Genomic DNA, 22,746 nt, shown 5'->3' on the forward strand with positions numbered 1-22,746 from the left:
CTTTATTGTTTCCCAGTTTACTGAACGTCTCACACATTAAACCAGCACACAGACATTCATGGGCGACGTTAGAGTTAGTCAGACCTCTCTGGGTCTGCTGTAGATATTGGAACGAGACCACGAAGAAAAATATTCTTTGGTTTATTATAAAAACAGACAGAACATACAGGGACCGTGTTCAAGCTCCTGGAGCCTTTTTCCTTCAGTTCCACAGTTTGTCTGAATTAAGGACCTAATGAGACTTGGCGTAATAGTCTGATCTTTGTCCCAAACTCTGCAAACTGCCTGCATGTGGGTCCTGGATCCCATTAGGATCAGTACGGTGTGATGGATGACGTGTGAGGGGTGGGGTGGACTGTTATGTCCTGGTTCTGCATCCATCAGTGAACATTTGAGTTCTGTATATCTGTGTGTACATATATTGTCTCAGTGACAACAAACAGAAGACACATGCTGTGAACTAGGACACACACGTCACCACGTTGTTGTGAGCTGCTCTGACTGTAGGTGTGTGAGTTTGTCTCCTCTGTCTGTGGCTCCCTGCACTAGAGGCTCACTCAAACAGAACAGCTGCTCACTGCAGCTTCAGCAAACAGCCAGAAGGAAACGGGTCACTGGTTGGGACTACTTTCAGTGGCGGATGAAGGTTAAATATTGACTCAGCATCAAACCTCTTCAGTCGACCTTCGTTAAGATCGTTTCTCCAATATTGTTAATATTTTTATGAAAGTATGTTTTACCCAATGATATGAGCTTTGTTTCTCAGGTCCATAACACTGTGCGCACACACACACACACACACACACACACACACACACACACACACACACACACACACACACAGACCTGATCAGTCTGCCTGAACAATTAAAGGGGTAAACTCAGTGGAAACAACCAGTTGCCTGTTTTTCAGTGTTTGGATCAGTTTTTCACTGAGCTGAAGAGAGTTCAGTCACTTTTTTTGGACGGTCCCTGTAAGAGCAGATGCCAAAAGCCGCAGCAGCCCCAGCCCCAGCCCAGCACTAACTACTGACCCTGTTAAACCACAGTCAGGCCAGTCCGGACCCACCCAGACTTGGAGCCAGAGCCAAACCCCAGACTCTGGCTAGACCAGAGCAGAGCGGAGCAGAGCCAGGACGTGCCAGGCCAGTAAAAACCACAGTCCTGCTCACCAAATCCAGGCTGAAGACTCCTCCAGCAGCAAACACAGGTGCTCTTCTCATCACGTTCGGTCTACTTTAAACTTTTCAAAGCACAAGTCCCAAACTGCTTTGCAGGAACAGAAAGGGAAGGGACAGAGAACTCAACATGAAAAACAAGGCATAAGTTCTCAAGCCACAAACTGAAAGCTCTAAACTCAAAAAGCCAAAGAAAACAAGTGTTTTAAGGTTTTAAGATGCTCTTTAAAGATGCTGCTGATTGTTTGAGGGAGGCTGACGAGTCGAGGAGCAAGAGCTGTAAACGCTCCGTTGGCTTTTGGTTTCAGACAGAGGTCTTGAAGATCTGCAGCTCCTCTGAGGGGTCAGAGGTCACGATAACTTTAAACACAGAGGAGCCTGAACTTCTGATGACTTTTATGACAAGAGTGAATTTTTCAAAGTGAAGTGCAGAGAAAGTAAAACAGCTGGTGCACGTTGGACTGAAACCGCTCAGCAGCTGTTGGATCCATTGGCCTGACAGTTTGCTGATGCATTCATGGCTCCCTGAGGATGAAGCCTGCTGACGTTTCTTTGAGCGCCACCATCAGGTGGTTAATGTAAGCACTTTTTTGGAATATAGATATATGGACGTGTCATTGTCACATTAAGTCTTTTCATCTGGAGTAAAGGTTCAGTCCTCATGTGCCTGATTTGTTCAGTCATTTAAAACCTCTGTATATGATGGATGTCTGCTGAATTGAAGGCTGGAACAGGGGTCTGGTTTTTACGAAGGTGGACAGAACCAGGAGCTCAAACTTCAGGTTGGGACCAAAGTGAATCCCAAGAGTTTTTTGTGAAAGTGGAAAAGTTAAAGCTGAGTGTTTAGACAAACCAGAATCTGGGCCAGTTAACTGTGATTCAGTTTTGGTGAAGCTGAGAATGACTCTGCTCTGATCCTATTTATCTCACTCTCTCACTCAATCCTGGACTTTCTGCTGGGTGTTGCGGTCCAGTGTTTGGGGTTTTTTCCAGGTCCACTTCAGCTGCGGAAAACCCAGAAACCATTTATGCAAATTTGAGTTCTTGTGACCTTGAAGGCAGAGCCACGTCCGAGCAGCTCGTGTCCACAGCGTATCTCAGTGCTGTTCAACGTTAGCAACATGCTGCAGCCCCACTGAGCTGCAGTGTAATGACAGAGTTCATGTTCAGGGCTGGGCCGTGTGATAATGCACAGTCGTGTGTGAGCGATGGTATGTATTTACAGAGCTGCATTAAATCAGCGTGATAATGCCCTGTGTGGCCTTTTACTCAACACATGGCTGTAGTTCAGCCGTGAGCGTCGATGCCTGCACACGTTTGGGGTTTTCTCCAGGAGTTTTGATGAGAGCCTCCTGCTGGAGGTCACGGCCGCTGGAGCCGCAGGGAGATTGTTGTGGAGCTGGTTTTGGTGGCGTCTGGGTGGAACAGATTCAGAGACTCTATCCTGAATGTGTCTGTCACACTGACACCGACAGCCAGAGTCTGCAGGACTTTCAAGGAACACGATTGTTCTTTGAGAAAAACAGGAGTTAAAGCTCCCTGCAGAGTTTTCTTGTAAAGATTCTCACCAGAACGTATCGTGTTTATCCTAAAGGTGTTAAATGCATTTCCTTCCCCATAAAAATTAAATCTGGCATAGTTTACCTCTATGTGCACTATCCAGCAGTCCTTACTGCCACATGCAGGTACATCTCCACTTTATTTTGGTGGGAATGTGTTTGCACCACATGCATTTTCATACACACTGATAAAAACAGCTCAGAGGTACAGAGCAGATTTACAGTGAAGGACGTGAAAGGTGAAAGGTTATACTTGCTGGAAAATATGTATATTTTATTATTCTCTTGCACATTTCTGTATGTACAAGGAGCAAATTTATATTTTCTATTTTAAAACAAAAACAATGGTCATACATGGTGAATGTAGGTCACAGACGTCCTGGCAGGTGCTGGCGAGGAGATAGGTGGCTTTTATTTTGGTGGGTCTGGTGGACCCATTAGCAGCATTAAATACACTAATACAAATGATTTATTGAAGATAACTCAGTGCAGGCAGAGATCAAGCGATTGGGTCTAATTGGTCCATATTTTGCTGCAGTAAGCAGAAAGTGTGAAACTCGGTGCCAATCCGGTGCAAATCTTCAAAAGTCTGTCTCTCAGGAAACACACACACATGCAACCTCCTCCCTCCATAAAAGAAAGAAAGAGTCTGAGACACCACAAACTCTGGAATGTGGAGTTTACATGGGCAGCTTTATTTGGCCTGGAGAAAATGTTCCCTCTCTGGGCTCAGGAAGCCACATCCCTCAGTCGCACACACACGCCCACATACAGAATATAGCTGTGAAAACACCCACACTCAAAACACACGTCCCAAACAAAGATCCATCTGTTATTAACATCTAATACTTCCTGTAAAGGCTCATCATCAGTAGCTCAAAGCAGACACAGTTCCTGTCAAGACTCTGCAGGTACGACATTCAGTCCAACAGCTTCACAGTTTCTATAGAAATTTGTCATTAAATACGTTCAGGTTTTTATCCAAGCTAAGGATCTATTTTTACTAATAACACACACGTCACTGTATTGTCCTTGTCCTGCAATTCATCAAAAACTAATTGAGCATTAAGTTGGTCCACGGTCAAACACAAACTGCAGCCTCTAGTGGCCAGTTAGTTTTGTTATTTATATAATGTAGGAGGTTTCTATTCTTACGACCTACTGCTCAAATTAATCAGGGTATTAGAGTTCAAGGTTTCTACATGGAGGACAGATGTTCCAGTGATGTCAGTGGAAAGGGATGTGACTCATATCTGAGTGGGCTGCGCTTCTGAGACAGATGTGGATGGACTGGGTTAGATTTAAACAGCTGGCATTAAGTTGAATAAGATGTTTAATTTGTTTTTATGCCAATCAAAGCCCCCACAGTGGGACATCACTCATGAGCAGCTAATCTTTTCCTCCACTATTGCACCACAATCATGTGACAATTGGCCTCATGGAAACAGCTGTCAAAACAAAGCCATTATAGGATCCCCAGGCTAAGTTTACTGTAGGGCCCTTAATGCATTTGGACCTGTCATATCCACATTAGCATCAATTACGAAACTTGTGGAGTTTACCTAACTGTGGAAAGTACAGAGTCTTGTATATAATGACACTGATTCTTCCTGTTCTGAGGTTATGGTGTCCCACGTGGATCAGTACTAGGACCACTTGTATTCTGCGAGTACCTGCTGCCACTTCAAAGAATACAATACTACATAATTTGTAGGCAGATGAAAAACACATCTGCCTTGCTGAAAGCCCAGTGATCCCTCTCAGCTTCTACAACTACAAAACTGTTTATTATATTTATTTAAATAGCTGAAAAACAATAACAGAATCCTCCATCCTTAGACCCTTGATTCAGAAAAAAGTATAAACTGGTAGAAATACATGTCAGCTGTTACTCTTGGTATACCATATATTGTTGTTAATTTCCGTGAGTACCACAAATGCAATAACATTTAATTTATTGTGTTGGGCTGTTGGAAGTGAAAAGTAAATGATGAAAGTGGTAAATATGGTTTTCCTAATGTTGTGACCTTACTGGTCATTTTAAGGCTGTAATTTGTTTTTAAGTGAGTGCCCCAGATGGTCTGCTTGACTTCAGATTAACTGACCCAGTCCATCATGGTCACATCAGTCATCAGTTTGCTGCCATTTCCTACCCAGGTTGTGTATTTTGCTGGTTTTGAAACCTTCTATAGAAAGACCCTGTATCCCAGCAGTACAAACATCCCTGCACACACACCCCACCGCCTGAAACCCACCAGTGTTACTGACCAAACTGGAATAAGCACACTCAGGCCTGAGGTGTGCAGAGACCAGCCACTTCAGCATAAACACTTCCAGCCCACAGTCATGCATTTTATTCGTCCTTATGAGCCAAAAGCCCAGTACGGCCTGCCCAGGCATGAAGTGAAGCAACTCAGGAAGACAGAAAGAATTTACATTGGCACTGAAAATACACCCAATTTCCTATAGTCCTCAGAGGGTAAAGTATGGGGGTGTATTGTGTCAGACTGGATCAGGATGTTTGATACCAGCCAGGACATTCAGCTGATACCGATGAAGTCAAAAATGAGGACTTGATATGGATCCAGGCTGCTTTCAGATTGACCATCATCTCTTCATTTGATTCCACACCCGATCAAAGCTGTGAGGAGCTGCACAGATCTGTAGTACATATTTACCGCAGATTAACTGAGTAATGTACTGGTCAAGGTGTTTGAATGAAACTCCAGGAAAACTTTTAGTGTCTTCTGACCCAGATTCTTGTCGGTTTTGGTTTTCTAGCCTCAAATCTTCAATCCTGCTTCCAGACACATCTGGAAGCAGCTGTTTTAAGAGAAAAGCTGCTGCAGACCACCTGCTCAGCAACAAACAGCAGACACAGGCTGAGTTTCCATCAGATCTGCTGTTTGATCCATGTCTGTCAGGGACATGGACCAGGTGTGAACCCCCAGAGCTCCTAAACTGCCCCCATGCACAGACTGAACTGAAATGTGAAGAACAACAACATCATTTGTGCTCAGTTTCCTCCAAAGCTGCTGGGTTCCCATATGTTCCTTCCAGTTTGGCTCCATCAGAAGCTTCTCCGTAAATGTCCAACCAATGTGAGGCGTCCTGGTCTCTCCACTACCCCCCGTCTGTGTTGCTGTTCTCCTCCATGTTTAGAGATGAAATCTTATCTCGGGTGTTTACATGTTCGTACGTCACAGTTGATGTGTTGTCGGACTGTTCTGCTGCCTCCAGGTGGACAAAGGAAACTTGTTGCAGCTTAACGAACTAAACTCACACTGTTTCGTAACTGTGGCTGTGGTTTGCACTGTGATTGGATCAGCTGACCAAAAACCACCAATCAAGCCCCTCCACCCACAGCCTCATCTCCTCATGTCAACACACTGCAGCTGTGGTTGAACAGAAGACCTCAGATACAGCCCAGCAGAGGGACCACAGCTCCATCATGGGCTTACAATAGAGCACTCAGGTCCACGTTGATTGTCTGATGTTGACATGTCCCTGTGTTGACACTCAGCACAGACTGGATGTGCTCATGAATATACAACAGACGTAAACACTGACCACAGCTCAATGCAAACAACAGAGAAAATAGCTGGAGCTCCAGGGAGCAGGACTGTTCAGGGCCTGGATCTGGAGGTTTAGCCTGAAACACCCGTGGTCTTTTCCCTCAACAGCAGAGTAACTGAGTAACATTTACTGTAGTACTGCACTTAAATACAGTTCTGAAGTACTTGAATTTTACTTCATGGAATCTCAGTGGAATATTTACTTTACATTTTAGAGCATGTACTTAGTACTTCAACCTCCCCGAAGAATTATAAGTGGTACTTTTACAAGAAAGTACTTGGACTTTTACTTTAGTACTGAGTTTGTGTACGTTTGCTGTCCCTGAGCACCATGAGGGAAAAGTGCTAAAGTGATATTCTCTAATATTCCTCCTGTCAACAAAGCTCATGTGCTGACTAAGACTAACAGGCTCTTCATGTGCCAACACTGTTTTATATAAGTCTGAATCACGTTACATAGAGAAACGCAATTTTAGTTTCTTCTGTCCATGTGACTGTTTTGACCTAAGCAACGATAAAAAGTTGTTTTAGTCACAGCGATAGAAGAAAAGAGAAGAAACTAGTGACGAACGAATGAACTGTTGTTCTGCTCAGTGGTTAACTGAGATTTGGTTTTGGGACGTGAACAGGAAGCTCTGGGACAACACCGGCCTCTGCTGGGGAACTGAGGTACAACACTGAGCAGGGGTGCAGAAAGTGTTGAGGATTTTCAGATTAAAAGACAAAATAAAGTGCAAAGTGTTCCATATGTACAGATTACCAATGATGCAAAACATCCAAAACAACAACAGACATTTTAGGAAATTTTATTTATTACTTCTTTAGAACATCATAAACGAAGCAGAGAAGATTTCACATTTCACACCAGTTTACATGAACCGTGCACAGACCCGTAGATGCTGCTGAATATAAGACGTATAAAACATCCACCACTGTTCAGTAGGTTTGACACTGACCAACATGTCAGCACAGCAACAGCTACACACTGTGCTGAATGACAACCATCAGGGTCAGGGTCGTCTCTGAAACACACCTGACTTTTTATTTCATTTTAGTTATCAAATGTGCTTCTACACTGGAACCGTTGTACGAGGCAGTTTCACTCATTTATCACAAAATATAAAAGAACAATCAGGACAAAAGTGTTTCTGCGAGCACCTGTTGTTCGCTGTCGGAGGTAACGGACGGAAGTGGAGTTTGTTCACAAAGACTCAGTATATGAGATAAAATATATAATTTTGGTCATTTGGTCATCATTTTCATATTAGTCTTTAAATGACAGAATATTTCCAGCCTGAAGATGAAAACGCTTCCAGTGCTGCAGACTTTAAAACTGTGGTTCACTTCCTGCACAGCTCAGCATTGCTCTTTGTTAAAATGTGTTCGGACCATATTTAAAGCAGCTCAGTTGGTCTCAGAGGCTCATGAATATCATAAACCTGTTAAACATCTTTGCATGTATGAAAAACTACATTCACGACATGAACCTGGAAAACAAACATTTCGTTTCATCAACACTGACACAGAAATGATAAAGACAGGATTGTGTTCTGCTCCTGCCTTCGATGGAACAGAGAGTGTAGAACGTCAGAGTCGACACTCGGTTTGGTTCACAGCAAAATCAGTTTGGGGTCCGCTGGTCGTCGTCAGAGAGAAATGAGGCTCAACCTTCGAATAATTTCAATAGTAAAAACAAGACTTACTCATACGTGTTGTGATTTACCACAAAGTCAAAGACGACCTAAATTTAACATAAAACTCTACATACTCATTTCAGGAAACTAATAACATTTGCTTCCAGTTTCTATCAGTGTCGACAGATATTTGCAGGGAGCTGAGATGTTTCTTTCAGATGGATGAAGCTAAACATGACGTGGAATAACTTTGTTACTGAGCTATTTTACAGACACGTCTGTGGACACCAAAACCGTGTCACAACCTGCTGTGTGGAGCCTCATTTCTCTCTGGGAGCGTTTGATTTAAAGCACCATGGGGAAGGCTGCTGTGTTTCAGCGCACGCTCTGGGACATGTGCAGAGGAGTCAGCATCTCCTCAAAGATGGCTCCCTTCACATTGGAGCCTCGCAGGTTAGCCTCCTGAAGATCACATCCTGATAAGTCACAGTTCTGGAGGAGAAATAAAATTAACCGAAAGTATCACGGCACAGAAACCCAAGACAAAAACCTCAAAAAAAAAGGTTTTTGGTGGCCTCAGAACTTAAGCCAATTATGATCAGTCTGAGCTCTGGGTTTGGTCTCCACCACCTCCTGAGGGACACCTCTGGCTCTCTAGCTGCTAAATGCTCCACCATGTTCACCAGCTGGTCTCTGACCGTGTCTGTCTGCTGTTTGCTGCTGAGCAGGTAGAGGACTGTGGCTTTTTACAGCTGCTGGAACACTGAGGCCCAGAACCACTGCTGCTTTAAAAACCGTCTGTGCTGTCGTGCATTTTATTTGACCTCTTTTTTTTTTTTTGTTCTCAGAAAAATGAATCAAGGTAACAGTGTGTGTGTGTGTGTGTGTGTGTGTGTATGTGTGTGTGTGTTTGTGTGTGTGTGTGTTCTCACCTCCAGGTCTGTCCCGGCGAGCGTAGCTCCCCTCAGATTGCAGTTCTTCAGTTTGGCGTTTTTCAGCGTGGCGACCCTCAGGTTGATCCCTGTCATCTGACTTCCCTCCATGTCCACACCCTTCAGGTTGGCACCTGAGGACACAGAGACTCGTGTAAGTTCAATGTGAACTTGCTTTAGGTCTGGGGTCTATCTGAAGAGCGTGTGTGATTTGCTGCTTTTACCTTCCAGGTTGGCTTTGATTCCAGCAGGATCCTCGAAGTTGCAGCCTCTCAGTGAAGCTCCTTCAGCGTTGGTGCACAGCATCTTCACCCCCTGCAGGTTGGCTCCCTGGGACCCAGGAATAACAAAGAATAACAAAAGGTTCAGCTGTGGACAAACATCCTCATGAAAACGTCAGTGCTGGTGCCCGTCGATCTGACCACAACACTGACATGTTTAAGTTTCATGTGGCGGCTGGTGAGAAATGTTTTAGGTGGGGCTGTGCCAAATCCACTTAGTTCACTGACCATCCCAGGACGATTAAAGAAGAACTGCAGGGCAATAACATGACTCATGGTCTGGGAAATGTTATTTCCTGTCAACATTTGGCCAAATATACAGAAACAACATATCAATTAATGACATAAATACTTAAATACTGATTTATATTTAATATATAGTCCCACTTGAAATTGTAATATTAATTATTTTTAATTACTTTTATTTAACAAATAATTTTTAACAAAGATTCACAGATGGACAGGGGGTTGGGCGGCGCCCTAGCGCCCTCTAATGGCCAGCTGCCACTATGACTCACATCGAGACACGCCATGGACAGGTCTGCTCGCTCCAGGTTGGCCCCGCTCAGGTTGGCGTGGATCAGGTTGGTTCCTCTCAGGTTGGCCATCTTGAAGTTGATGTAACGCAGATCCAGACGAGACAGATCTGCACCGGTAAAGTTCAGACCCTATTTCGGGGACAGTGCATACGTTTCACTCTGTAAGCCTGATCTGTAGGGATGATTGTTCTCGTTTGTGTTTACTTCAGTCTACCTGACATCGCAGCTCTGACTTGGTCGTTGTGGCCAACAGGAATCGAATAAACTCCTTGCGGGTCAGAGGAGAGTGGTCATCTGGAGGCTGAGTGGACTGAACAGCAGAAACAAACTGAACATGCTGTACTTATACGCTGAATATTCATTTGATTCCCCACACACCTTTATGAGGGTCTCCAACTGTTCAGCGAGCGGCTCGATGCCAAAGAAACGAGCCTCTTCCAGCACGCCTGCAGTGGAAATAACGAGGATTAGGAAACACTGGACTCCAGGACTTGGTGTGCACATGTTGGAGAGTGTCTGTTACCCAGAGGGTTGATGCCTTCATTGATGATCAGCTGACCGTGTCTCAGATAATTCAGAATGGGCTCAAAGTAGTCTGGACTGCGGTCTATCAGGTACGCCCCCTGAGAGTCCTGCTTGTTATCCCAACCACCTGAATCAAATTCAAGGAGAAGGAGCCAGATGTGAAGAGACACTAAAGTAACACAGAGAAAAATGACGTGTTTAACGAGGAGCGTCACCTTTCTCTCTGAACATGTGGGCCAACATGCTCTCAGGCTCTTTACTGACCAGCGTGCTCCTGAGGACACACACAGCAAACACAGTGAAGCTCATGTTGGCACGTTCAGCTGGTAGACAGACATCATCATCATCACAGCAGCCAATGATACTTTCTCTAAAACCTCTGAAAAATGACTATAGGGCCACTTCCTTTAAATCTCTGCATGTTCCCCGTCTGTGGGGTCGTAAGGAGACATGAGAAAAACTGTCAGTCCTGGGGGGTTTTCCTGAGCCAACAGGCCAGAACAGATGTGGAGTTTCTGCCTGTTAACATCTGTCTCTCTCTGAGCATCAGACAGACGGACTCACATTTGTTCTGTCTCAGCCCCAGTTTTCTCTGATCATCACCCTTCGTGTCCAAATCATTAGCAGCTGCACAACAGTCACATTTACCTCGTAGTGGTGAAGCAGCGTCCACCAACATTGAGCGTCAGCCAGTCGGTGTGAGTCTGACCCCTTTCACGACCTCTGAAGTCCTCCTGAGGATCTAGAACAGGTAAAGGTGTTTCAGCTAACTGGAACACAATCAGGGTCACGGACTAAAGACCAAACGGATGAAACCAGCACTAACACAGCACAGAGAGTTCCTGGACTCCATGTCCTGGTTTCTGTCCTTATATAAGCAGGTGTGTCTCTTTGTGAACTCTGTCCAATTAGATCAGTCCGTCCCAGGTGGACTCCAGTCTGGTTCTAGACACATTTTCAAGATCTGATAACAAAACCCTGAGAGACTTGGACTTATGGGTAATTAGGAGCTGTAATGTTTTTCTTCTTCTTACCTTCAAACGCGTCTCCCTCCGACACATACAGCACATCATCGTCTCTGCAGACACAGACACAGTTTTCACCATCACACCAAAACCACCGGGACACCAGTCACGTGGCGCTAAGGTCCCACAGGTGCGGTCTCACCTGATCAGTGTTATGTCGTCTATGAGGCCGCCGTTCCCGTTGTAAACACTAGAGGCTCTTATTCCCAGTTTGGAGCTGGCCACGGACAGCAGATCCTCCAGGGAGCCGTACACAGCCACCACCTGTGGGATCACACGGAAACACGCGTCGGCCACAGCTACAACCAGGTGTGTCTCACCTGCATCCGGTCTGCACAGCTACGTCCCCGGTTTACTGTTTTACCGACCTTCCCATTGCTGGAGGTTCCGTTGACGAACAAAGTGACTCTCCTCATGTCAGAACCAGGTCGATTTAACTCGGTCGGTGCCGGTTTTAACCAGAGAACATGATGTTTGAGCAACAAGCACTTTTCCTTCCTCTTTCCTCGCTCCGCCCAACCGCAGTGCAGCCGGAACAGCCAATCAGCTATCGCGATCAAACGCCTCATCCAATCAGGACCCGGAGTGGGCGGGACCTGCCCGTTTCCGCACAGGAACTGTGTTTTCATTTTTTACTTTTTGTAATTGAGCAATCAAACATTTCAAAACATGAAGCAAAATCTAAAACCGTAAATTATCTTGGAAAAGATTATTTAAATTAAAATCTGAATAAAAGTTCATCTCACATTACAACAAAACAGCTGGAGCTGATGGAGAGTGAGCACAGCTGGATAGTTTCATCTATAGCATGACGTCATCGTTTACTATTGTTAAAAATCTCATTTTAACTAACAGCAAAGTAAATGCAGTTGTCAGATACATGGAGTAAATGTACAACACATAAGTATTTATGTGTCTATACTTACCAACTTTCTTTATTCAGGACCCCATTAGTTATTACTGCAGTAACTATTCTTCCTGGGGTCCACTGGAGCTGTCAGGGGCCCCTGGGAAAGTTCTCTGGCTTCATTGAGTAATAAAAAAAAACAAACCAACAACAGATCTGCCTTACAAAGAGCTTTATTAATCAAATTATTCACCATCACATAGAGTAGGAGTCAATTTCAAATTACACTGACTGCAACTAAATATTTCACTTTCTCAGCCGCTTCCTCTCAACGTGTATTTCTATTGAAGCTACCCCAGACAAATATAAATACATCAGTGTTTAAAAGGGGGTCTGAACCCTGAGGACGTGCAACAAGTGAAAACTTCATGTGCAATAAAACTGAAAAGCTTTGGCTGGTCTCAGTTTCCATTCAACCAGCTGTGTCGCTGTAACACAGTACATTTCAGTCGGCAGCAGCTCTGATTCAGCAGCTTCAAACCATTAAAGAAAAGAAAACCAGAACTGTCAGGTCCAAACAGGTCTGGGTCTGTGTGTGTGTGTGTGTGTGTGTGTGAGCACTAAAACTTAAATCAACTGCTTCAAAAAACAGGGACCAAGGTTCAGGCTGCAGCAGGTGGACTGAGTGTTTGCCAACAGCAGCACCACCCTCTTGTTAAACAGGGACAACGCTGCTGAACCGCCGAGCCAAACCAGGGAAGAATTAGTAAGAATCAATTACCCATTAGTGAAACAAACAATCATCACCATTCAGACCAGGTTTAGGTCTTAGAGCTGGGGCGGTTTAAACATCACCTGTGCTGCCTGTCCGTCCCCACCCCAACCCCAGGGAGGCATCAGTCGTCTTTTGTCTTCGTGCTGCTAAACGTCCATGAATTACAGACCAGATCCTGAACTGATGGTTAAACTGCCGACCAGAGAGACCAGAGAAACTACAGAGAAGCTCAGGGAGTATTTTATTGTGTGTCACCACTGTGATGTTAAAAAGGGCTTTTTGTAAATTTGGTTTTGTTACAGGAAAATGCTTCAGATCAGGCACGTGTTAGGACAACAGGAATATGCACCAGCTTAAGGCCTAAGTGAAAGTCCACTCCCTTCTCCAGTTATTAGACACTGACATGTTTAAGTACACGGTTAGATAAGTGCATGTAAACACACCTGGTCACCATGACCCACACCTGAGCTGACATCTGATTTCCCAGGTGAAGGTTTTTCTTTCTTTTGTATTTAGGCATCACATTAAAAGAAAAGGCAACAAATCATGTTTTTGGCACATCGAGTATTTCAGAGACTCAAATTTGAGGCTGGAGCCGACAGAAGTGCCTCATCGGTTTCTACTACAGCAGCAGTGAGGTTTACATTTTAAACTTTGAACCACACGTCTCATTTTTAACTCACCGTGTCTTTGCTAAGTTTAATCGTCAAACTACGGTCCTCACCTACAGCAGCACTCAGCTTAGATCTGCACTGTGTTTCATGGTAAACACGTCTGGCTTGCCGGCTCCTTCTCTACCTCTGTCCCAGTTAGTAAACTACTCATTTCCACTGTCCTCTGTGTCGTCCTCGTTACCTTCGCTCTGTCCATCTCCATTTGTTTCTGGGTAGTTGAGGATTTGTCTGTTGGCCTGCATGATGTACTGCTGCTGTTTGAAGTACACCTTCAGCACTCCCTTTATCAGCACAAACGCGATGCCCCCCTGCAGGGAAAGAGGAGGACAGACAAAAATCAGTTGTCTAAAGATGTCATCATCATCATACGTCACCTTTACCCCAAATAAAACATCATTTATCTCTCAGCTGAGATTTCCAGATCTGATGTGTCCACAGTGTGAACAAACCAAACCAGATCTGGCCCACGTGAATATCTGGCCCCAGATCCGATTCCTATGCGACGTGTGAGTCATTTAAGCAGGAATAATAAACTGTCATTCAAGTTAAAAGGTATCATGTGGAGTTTCCCTGTAAAGAACATTTTCAGTCAAAATCAGAACACGTCCTTATGAAATACACAGCGTGCTTCCAAAGCCACTGATACAACACTGAAGGACTATTTACCAGTATCGTGCGCTGCAGGTTGGAGGACACCTGCCGAAACAACAGCTTTCCCACTACACTGGCGATGGAGGGGAAGATGAGAGCTCCACACAGAGTCCTGGACACAGAGAGGTGATCTGCACTGGGCCCGTCTGCAGGGATGCGGGGCAGGTAACGATAGGAGCCTGAGGTAAAACACACAACCACACAAACACACCTTCATACTTATCCCCAACATTGTTCTGTCTTTATGCTTGAGCGGTACATGGTGTTGGTGTGTGTACGTACCTGGGGCGAGCGCACGTTTGTAGGAGAACCTCTGCCACAGCCTCACTAGATAATCCTCCCAGCGGATCATCTTTCCCAGGACCAGCACCACAGGGATGGTGGGCAAACCCATGAGGAGGAACAGAGGGTCGGCTCGCTCCATCACATACAGCCCCTTCTTATGTCCCACAACCTGCACGTGCAAAGAAGTGAACCATCCTACACACTGCAACACTATGGCTTTAAAGTCTTTTCAGTATCATGTGTGTGGACCTACCTGCATGACAGTCACAGCTCCATACGTGACAGCTGACCAGTACACCGTCCCGACCACCACCCCGACAGCAGCGAAGGGACTGGCCCGTGACAGAGCTTTGTCTACCTGCTGCAGGAAATACACCAGCGGGCCTGAAACACAAGAAACCACAGAGTCACTTAAAGGATCTGTCTCGTCATATTCACATGAAATAAAACAGGACAATCAGAAAGAAGCTACCGAGGCTCAGACATCATGACTTTTAGTTCACACTCCAAAAAATGGTCATCTTGAATTTTCCATAAGGTAAATCAGCACTTCCAGTTTGTGACACAAGCTTAAAAGGTAAAGTGTCCAGCTCGAGCTGAGATAAGCTGATGGTATCATAAGGGAATGTATTTACCTCCAAACATACAGAACAACTGTGAACCTTCATGTGTAAAATCGTGAAGTGCCCCTTTAATCTTCATGCTGCAGAGCTGTCACTCACCCATCTTGGGGAAGGTGATGTGATACTCGGTGCCACACTGTGGACAGTTCACTGCTCCTCCACTGTTCCCTTTCTGCTTCTCGTCCAGCCAGCGCTGCAGACACGACTGGTGGATCCATTTTGTGCAGCCTTTACACCTGCAGGGACTCACCCACTCTGCAGTGTGGTCGTCTCTCTCCGTGGCAAAGCACACCCAACAGTGTCTGGTCATCACACACACACACACACACACACAAATACAGTGTTATTACCTGCCTGTGAAGCCTGTTGGCTCATCAAATACACAGTATTTACATGTGGTTGGATCTCATCCATTAGAGACACTGATGTACTTTGTGTTCCTTTAGACCTGGAAACAAACACTTAGGTGGACTTTAAGTATTAAGTCCTTCTTGTTACTGAAATCATAACAGGTAACACTGTACATTAAGGCTGATGTGATGTAGATGGGGTCAGGAGACATGCTCTTACTTCTCAGGTTGCTCCTCAGCCATGATGCTACTGAACAGGTTCTGTTTGCGTCGATGTTCTCATGGGCCCTTCAGACTGCAGCGACCTGGGAAACCCACATATAAAAACATATATTTAAAGACGGTTTACTGTGGGGGCAGTAACGTTGATAGAAAGTCACAAAGTACAACTTTTGGAATTTATGCTCTTGTACTATTTATGTATTTATACTTGTAGTACTTATGGTTCTACACCACTAGAAAATACTGTATTTGTTACAGTTGACTCAGACTTTCTACTTAAGAAACATTTAAAATACAGGACTTTTCAATAAAATGTACTTTATACTTTAGAAATTACACATATGTTGGTGTATCAGAGTACTTTAACAGTGTATGGTGTTAATCACTAACAGAATAATCAATGACCGGATATTATTACTGATTAGTTAGTGATGGATCAAAGTTTAGCTTGTGTGTTGTAGTTACGTCATTCCTATAAACTGAAACTAATAGTAAAAGTATTTTTGCTCAACAGCTTCAGGAATAAAAATAAAAACAGACCCAGATTATGAGTCTGTGTGTTTTATTCAAATGACTTTGAGTTTGTTGTTTTTGTCAGAAGCACAAACTCACTTTGAAAACAAACATGCTAACGGGAGTTAGCTTAGCTACTGAACTTTAGCGGTGAAGTCGTTACTTCTACATTAAACTGAGCCAAGTTAACGAAGAACATTTCAACCTCATCGTCCGTCTCTGTGAAAATGATGTAAAAGCAGCACTTACCTAAAGAATAGGAAGGTGTTTATTAAAAATATTTAACTTTAACCAAGAGCTAAGATTAGCTTTACTTTCTAGCTGAAATAAGCCCCGCCTGCTCTGGCTTTTAACAGCTTTCTGATTGGTCGGTGGCAATGACGGCTCTAGCTGCGTTCATGGCAGTTGGGAAACGTAGTAAACTTGAGCTTCGGGAATTAAACTACAATCAAGAATCATCTTTGACTTCTGTTCCTGCTGGTTCTCGGTTACAGACAGCAGCAGTGCAATACAATAATAACAATAATAACAAATAACAGTAACATATGACGTCTGTGTACAGGGTTGAACAGTTTCTGGCAGTTGTAGACGTGGATAAGTGGTGCATGGAAGATCATCTTTTCTACTTGGTGATTCAAAGTCATTATTAACAACTTGTTAACGTTTATATTTGAAGACTTGCCGATTAAAGCCCTTTATTGATTATCTATTAAAATGATTAGCTGCATATATGATGATTAAAACTATGAATGGCTTCATCATCATACCCTGAAAAACTAGAGTAGACATTGTCACGATATTTTATAGATGAGTTTATTAACCAGACAATAATTAACAATTAATAAATAATCCTACTTTCCTCAGGTTTGACAGCAAACCGGTGTAACGCATGGCTCTAGGCTCTCCCCGTAATTGGTTACTTCTCCTGCCAGTCAAGAAAATGCCTAAACACGATTGGCTGGCGTCCCTGTCAGTCACACCCACGTCACGGTGATGAGGTTGTTGTGGTCGGGAGGCGGCAGCGGCGCAGAGGAGCGGCGGCGAACAGCGCGGAGTGACGGGGCGTTATTTTTTTACATGATTTAAACACTAAACGGGACGAACACACGCGGATCCGCAGAAACAGACCTCACAGACCCAGTCCGCCATGGAGTCCTACGACATTTTAGCCAACCAGCCGGTAGTGATTGATAATGTGAGTATGATGATGTCATTCATCCACACCCAAACCGAGGCCGTGGCTAACTGTTAGCATCGTTAGCTATTGTGCTCCGGCTGACAGGGTCGGGCCCCGGGCCCCTCATCAAATGTGCGGCAGCTACGACACCGATTCACCCACAAACTGTTTTTACCGTCAGCTGCTGGTAGTTGGAGCGGGGTCTCGGTTGTCCTATGCAGCCCGAGCGGGCGTTAGCTGCGCCGGTTAGTCAGATCCTGGGTGTTAGCTGTCCGTGGTGCTGCAGAACCGGATGGACCCGGAGCTGCTTTCGGCTCCCAGGACACATGTGCATGTTTTTGTGTAGCACCAACAGGGATTAGCTTTGCACGGAGCCACACGGATGTTAGCTCTGGACTGGACAGGATGGACATGTGTGTTCCTGGTTTAGTTCAGGCTGATCCAGTGGTGCAGAGAGGACTCAGATCCACACATGAGCATTTCTGCTATTAATCTGCCTGTTATCAGTCTATCAATCTATCCATCTATCTATCTATCTATCTATCTAGTCCAAACACCTTAAAATATCTGATCTTTAATATGAGACGAGAATAAACAGCCAGTCGTCACTTATGAGAATCATCAGATGTTTCACGTGTTTAAACACAGACTTTAATGATACAGAGGTTAATTAATTAATGATACAGGGATTATCAGAGTAGTTGTTTTATTAATTTTCTCTTGTTAAAGAACTAATGTGTCACGAGGGGACAGAATCAGGCGTGACACCAGGGTTGTGTCATAGTTAGGTCCACCCTCTAATAGTGTCTCCCCTGGACTCCCGATGTGTTCGTCCTGGTTAAACTGGCTGTCAGCAAAGTGCAAATGCACGACCGCTGGCTGTCCCGTCCAAATCATACCCAGCATTGACACTGACACATCCATTCAGCTCAGGTTGTTGTATCCGGGGTCACAGATCTCTAACACAACAGCAGAAGCCTGTTACGGCTGTTGTGGACTGAGCATCATGAAGATAACTAGTTGAAGTTTGAGTCAGGAGATAGAGGCTTTTGAATTTAGTCATGAGGGAACAGCACAAAGCAGCTCTCAGACAGAAGGAGGGTAGGACGCTGTTTCTGCTGCTGGAGGCCTCTGGCTGTGTCTTGTGACCCCCCTGTTTCTCAGACTCTGCACATAACACTGTGATGTTGGCCTCATGTGTCATCTGTCTCTCTTCTCTTTAGGGTTCGGGGGTCATCAAGGCTGGTTTTGCAGGTGACCAGATCCCCAAATACTGCTTCCCTAACTAGTACGTGGAATTTGATCTCTTCCTTCAGCACTCACGTGATTGGCTGTAAAATGACAGGAAGTTTGACAGAGCTCGGGTTGATCAGAGCATTTTTCTAAAAGGATGTTTCATTTACAGTGACATGAGACGGAAAAAGCAGAAAAGACGTTTAAGAGTTTGGGATTTCTGCCAATTTCATACCATCTAAAAAAAAAGAGCAATAGAAAATAAGACAATGCAGAAACCAAGGAACAAAAACAATAAACAAGAGTTATATGACAAATACTGTGATAAAACTACAGAGTAACGATGAAAACATATTGAAGGAGACTAAAGGACAGACATGACATGAATGAATGAAATGATCACACTAACAGCCACTTGATGCTAATTAATCAGTTTCAGCTCCAACACACTGGGAGATATTTTGTGTTACCTGTTTAATTGTGGTACCTGTACCTGTACTGTGTGTTTGTGTGTGTGTTACAGTGTGGGGCGTCCCAAGCATGTGCGCGTGATGGCTGGAGCGCTGGAGGGAGACCTGTTCATCGGACCCAAGGCCGAGGTAACGCACACACACTCACTCACACACTCACACACACACACACACACACTCACACACTCACAGCTAACGTGTTGTATTTTCCTCGTCTCTGTGGATCAGGAGCACCGGGGCCTGCTGTCGGTGAGGTATCCCATGGAGCACGGGATAGTGAATGACTGGAACGACATGGAGCGGATCTGGCAGTACGTTTATTCCAAGGAGCAGCTGCAGACTTTCTCTGAGGAGGTGAGCTCCTGTCTCTCTACGTGACAGTAAGGCCGCACGTGTTTTCAGCGTCTCTTATCTTGTTCCACGTGCATGTGTCTCCTTGGCAGCATCCTGTGCTGTTGACTGAGGCTCCTCTCAACCCCAGCAAGAACAGGGAGAAGGCTGCAGAGATTTTCTTCGAGACCTTCAACGTTCCTGCTCTCTTCATCTCCATGCAGGCTGTGCTGAGCTTGTGAGACCCTTTCTGACCCTTTTCACTCCTGAATGACACAGTCCGGCCTTTGTCAGGGTCGTCCACACAGCTGGTGGTGACAGGTCTGGATTCTGACTGCGGCCTGTTGGAAATGTAATGTGGTTGTCGTCCGTGTCGTGCAGGTACGCCACTGGCCGTACCACCGGGGTGGTGTTGGATTCGGGGGACGGCGTGACCCACGTCGTGCCCATCTACGAGGGCTTTGCCATCCCACACTCCATCATGCGTGTGGACATTGCTGGGAGAGACGTCTCTCGGTACCTTCGTCTGCTGCTGCGTAAGGAAGGCTACAACTTCAACACCTCCGCAGAGTTCGAGGTTGTTCGCACCATCAAAGAGGTAAAGTGGGAAGTGCTTGAAAATATGGAACATCCACAGCTCTGACTTTGTCTAATCAGATGTGTTTTGAACTTTGCAGAGAGCCTGTTATCTGTCTCTCAACCCCCAAAAGGACGAGACTTTAGAAACAGAGAAGGCTCAGTACGTCCTCCCTGATGGAAGCACTTTAAATGTGAGTCCAGCAAACGTACTTTGGAAAGATGATAAATATTCCTCTGAAGAACAACTTCCCCCCATCCTGACCACAAACCCTGAATTCTTATGTTCAGATTGGTCCGGCCAGGTTCCGCGCTCCAGAGCTGCTCTTCAGACCCGACCTTATCGGGGACGAGAGCTCGGGAATCCACGAGGTCCTGGCCTACGCCATCCAGAAGTCTGACATGGACCTGCGCCGTACACTCTTCTCCACCATAGTACTGTGTGGAGGATCCACACTGATCAAAGGTTGGTGTTTGGTGTTGAGGGGTAGTCAGAGCAGTTCTACACTGGTGCGTGATCACTAATCAGTTTTCTTTCTTAGGTTTTGGGGAAAGACTACTAACTGAAGTCAAGAAGCTTGCACCCAAAGACGTCAAGATCAAGGTGGGTGCATACTGAGGCCGTGTGTGTGTGTGTGTGTGTGTGTGTGTGTGCGCGTGTGTGCGCGTGTGTGTGCGTGTGTGTGTGTGCGTGTGTGCGTGTGTGTGTGTGTGTGTGTGTGTGTGTGCGCGTGCGTGTGTGTGCGTGCGTGTGTGTGTGTGTGTTGTGCTAAAAACGTGTCTGTGACCTGTTTTTGTTTTTCTCCGGTCCAGATCTCTGCTCCCCAGGAGAGGCTGTATTCCACATGGATTGGGTGAGAATTGAGTTTCAGAGTTCAGTCTGAGCTGCAGGACTTCTTACTATTCTGGGTCAGGGTGTAGTTTGTGGTTCATGCTCCGTCAGGCCAAAATCACAGACACACCTGGTGCATGACTGTGCTTGTCCGTGTGCGTCACATTTATTCGGGCTGGGTTGTATTGATAGATTTGATTATTTCTACTTATGGGAGTCTATTTGTGTGTAGGAGGCTCATTTCTTCATGCACATTGATAAATCTTGTTCTTGACCTCCACCTTCCTTGTCTTGTGACAGCGGCTCCATCCTGGCGTCGTTGGACACCTTTAAAAAGATGTGGGTGTCAAAGCGGGAATATGAAGAAGACAGAGCACGTGCCATCCACAGGAAGACCTTCTAGTAGGGGCCGACGCCTTGCAATCGGCCCCCAGAACTGCCCTCAGTCCCCCAGTCTCCTCCCCAGTCATACTGTCAGAGACTCCAGTACTCCTGCACAGTCATCTGCGGGTACCTCTGCATCATCCTTTATCAACCCAACTGCTTCTAAACCCCGTCGGCCTGTCGCTCCCCCCACCCAGAGAAACACACACATTTTTGTGTGGTCGTTTTCGTATTTACCTCCCGTTCCATTTGCCCCCCCCCCCCCAAACATTCACATACAGAGGGCGTCAGGGTATCCCAGAGGGCTGTGGTTAGCACTGTGGACTCTACAGGCCCAAACTATCACGTAGTCCACATTGAAGTATTGGTATAGCTCTCTTGCCGACAAAGCCCTGCGAGGTGTAGAACATCATGACGTCAATAGACCTGAATGTTGTTTCGTTTTTGCTACTGTTGAAATTTCCATTCCAACTGAAGATTTCGGTTTTTATTTGATGTCCATTTTGTACGCTGTCGTTAAGGTTTGTGGCACGGATTAGCTCGCACAGAACAAAGGTTTGAAGTGCTGTAGCAGTGTGTAGTGCTCGTACAGGAAAGATGACCACTGTATTATTTACCTACAACTGTAACTGGGCTGAAGTCACCTGCTGTTGTTGCCAGAGAGAAATGTTCGGACATAAACACGATGTGTGTTCTGTGCCGTCTGTCTCAAACTATAGGAAATGTTTTGTTCTTTGATCCATCATTGGTTCCATGTTTCCAGCTGTGGAGATGATGCAGTCTTGTTTTTCCTCCTGGGTCTTTTTCTCATAGTCGTCCTGCTGACTTTGCACTCGGCACCTCTAGAGATTTCATTAATGTGGATCTGGAAAAGTAATAATCCACAATGAGCCCCCTACAGCCTGAAATGAGACAGTGCAGCTCACTGCATGAAGCTTTCCAGCTCATCAACCTGTTCAGGCTTCTCCCACTTTAAATAAAGACCCAGGACGAAAACTCCAGGATGTTTTCATGTTTGTAACATTCAGATGATGATAAAAACCGTCAGTCTGACCCCCCCGCCCCGTCTGAAGCTCTTTGCTCAGTTGCATGTCAGTGAACCGTGTTCACTTAATGTCCACTGGTCCACAGAGCCGTGGAGCCAGACCCTGGAGTCTAGATGGACAACGAGAGGCCACAAAGCCGACATGGCTCATGATTAGGTTTTGTATAATTCTCCTCACCCGCCCCCCACCTTCCTGTCTATGTAGTAAAAGTCTGGGTCCTGTGATTTCCCTGCATCTCAGTGGCAGTGAAGGGGTCGTGCTCAAACCTGTTTCCGCCTTACTCCGCCTGCGTCAGCACCAGGGCGTCCACGTCGTCTGCTTCTGGGTGTTTTAAAGAAAAAAACAGTTAAAAAACAGGTTGTAAAATGTCATCGGCCTTGTTACGGTGGAACGCCACCACAGAACCACAGAACCACAGGATAACAGACTAAACATGTACAATACTCTTTATTCAAGTGTTTGCTTTTACTTTTGGTAAATTCAGTATAATAAATAAGTTAATGGCTGCTG

General features: G+C 45.3%; 3 protein-coding genes across 4 annotated transcripts; 1 reads left to right on the forward strand and 2 right to left on the reverse strand.

Annotated features, from left to right (window-relative positions):
* Positions 1-7,102: 7,102 nt before the first annotated feature.
* On the reverse strand, positions 7,103-11,859 carry kctd9b (potassium channel tetramerization domain containing 9b). Its single transcript, XM_026298328.1, has 12 exons — positions 11,617-11,859; positions 11,391-11,512; positions 11,258-11,301; positions 10,872-10,965; positions 10,439-10,497; positions 10,222-10,350; positions 10,077-10,144; positions 9,913-10,008; positions 9,678-9,827; positions 9,103-9,208; positions 8,879-9,012; positions 7,103-8,438 (listed from the first exon to the last, which is right to left on the reverse strand). The coding sequence occupies exons 1-12, from the start codon at positions 11,815-11,817 to the stop codon at positions 8,322-8,324; spliced, it is 1,320 nt and encodes a 439-aa protein (XP_026154113.1). The 5' UTR covers positions 11,818-11,859; the 3' UTR covers positions 7,103-8,321.
* A 453-nt stretch (positions 11,860-12,312) lies between these two features.
* marchf5l (membrane-associated ring finger (C3HC4) 5, like) lies at positions 12,313-17,662 on the reverse strand. 2 transcript variants are annotated; one of them, XM_026298356.2, is made up of 7 exons: positions 17,541-17,662; positions 15,674-15,758; positions 15,203-15,405; positions 14,734-14,864; positions 14,478-14,649; positions 14,211-14,374; positions 12,313-13,852 (listed from the first exon to the last, which is right to left on the reverse strand). In XM_026298356.2, exons 2-7 carry the CDS (start codon positions 15,694-15,696, stop codon positions 13,688-13,690), a joined length of 858 nt encoding a protein of 285 aa, XP_026154141.1. In that variant the 5' UTR covers positions 15,697-15,758; positions 17,541-17,662; the 3' UTR covers positions 12,313-13,687. The 2 variants fall into 2 exon arrangements, with proteins under 2 accessions (XP_026154141.1, XP_026154140.1); XM_026298355.1 differs by lacking the exon at positions 17,541-17,662 and adding an exon at positions 16,438-16,566.
* On the forward strand, positions 17,184-22,746 carry actr1b (actin related protein 1B). Its single transcript, XM_026298354.1, has 11 exons — positions 17,184-17,383; positions 18,589-18,653; positions 19,122-19,197; positions 19,297-19,422; positions 19,512-19,636; positions 19,780-19,996; positions 20,076-20,168; positions 20,266-20,440; positions 20,517-20,578; positions 20,788-20,828; positions 21,107-22,746. The coding sequence occupies exons 1-11, from the start codon at positions 17,336-17,338 to the stop codon at positions 21,207-21,209; spliced, it is 1,131 nt and encodes a 376-aa protein (XP_026154139.1). The 5' UTR covers positions 17,184-17,335; the 3' UTR covers positions 21,210-22,746.

This window comes from Mastacembelus armatus, chromosome 12 (assembly GCF_900324485.2).
Source record: "Mastacembelus armatus chromosome 12, fMasArm1.2, whole genome shotgun sequence".
Lineage (NCBI taxonomy): Eukaryota > Metazoa > Chordata > Actinopteri > Synbranchiformes > Mastacembelidae > Mastacembelus > Mastacembelus armatus.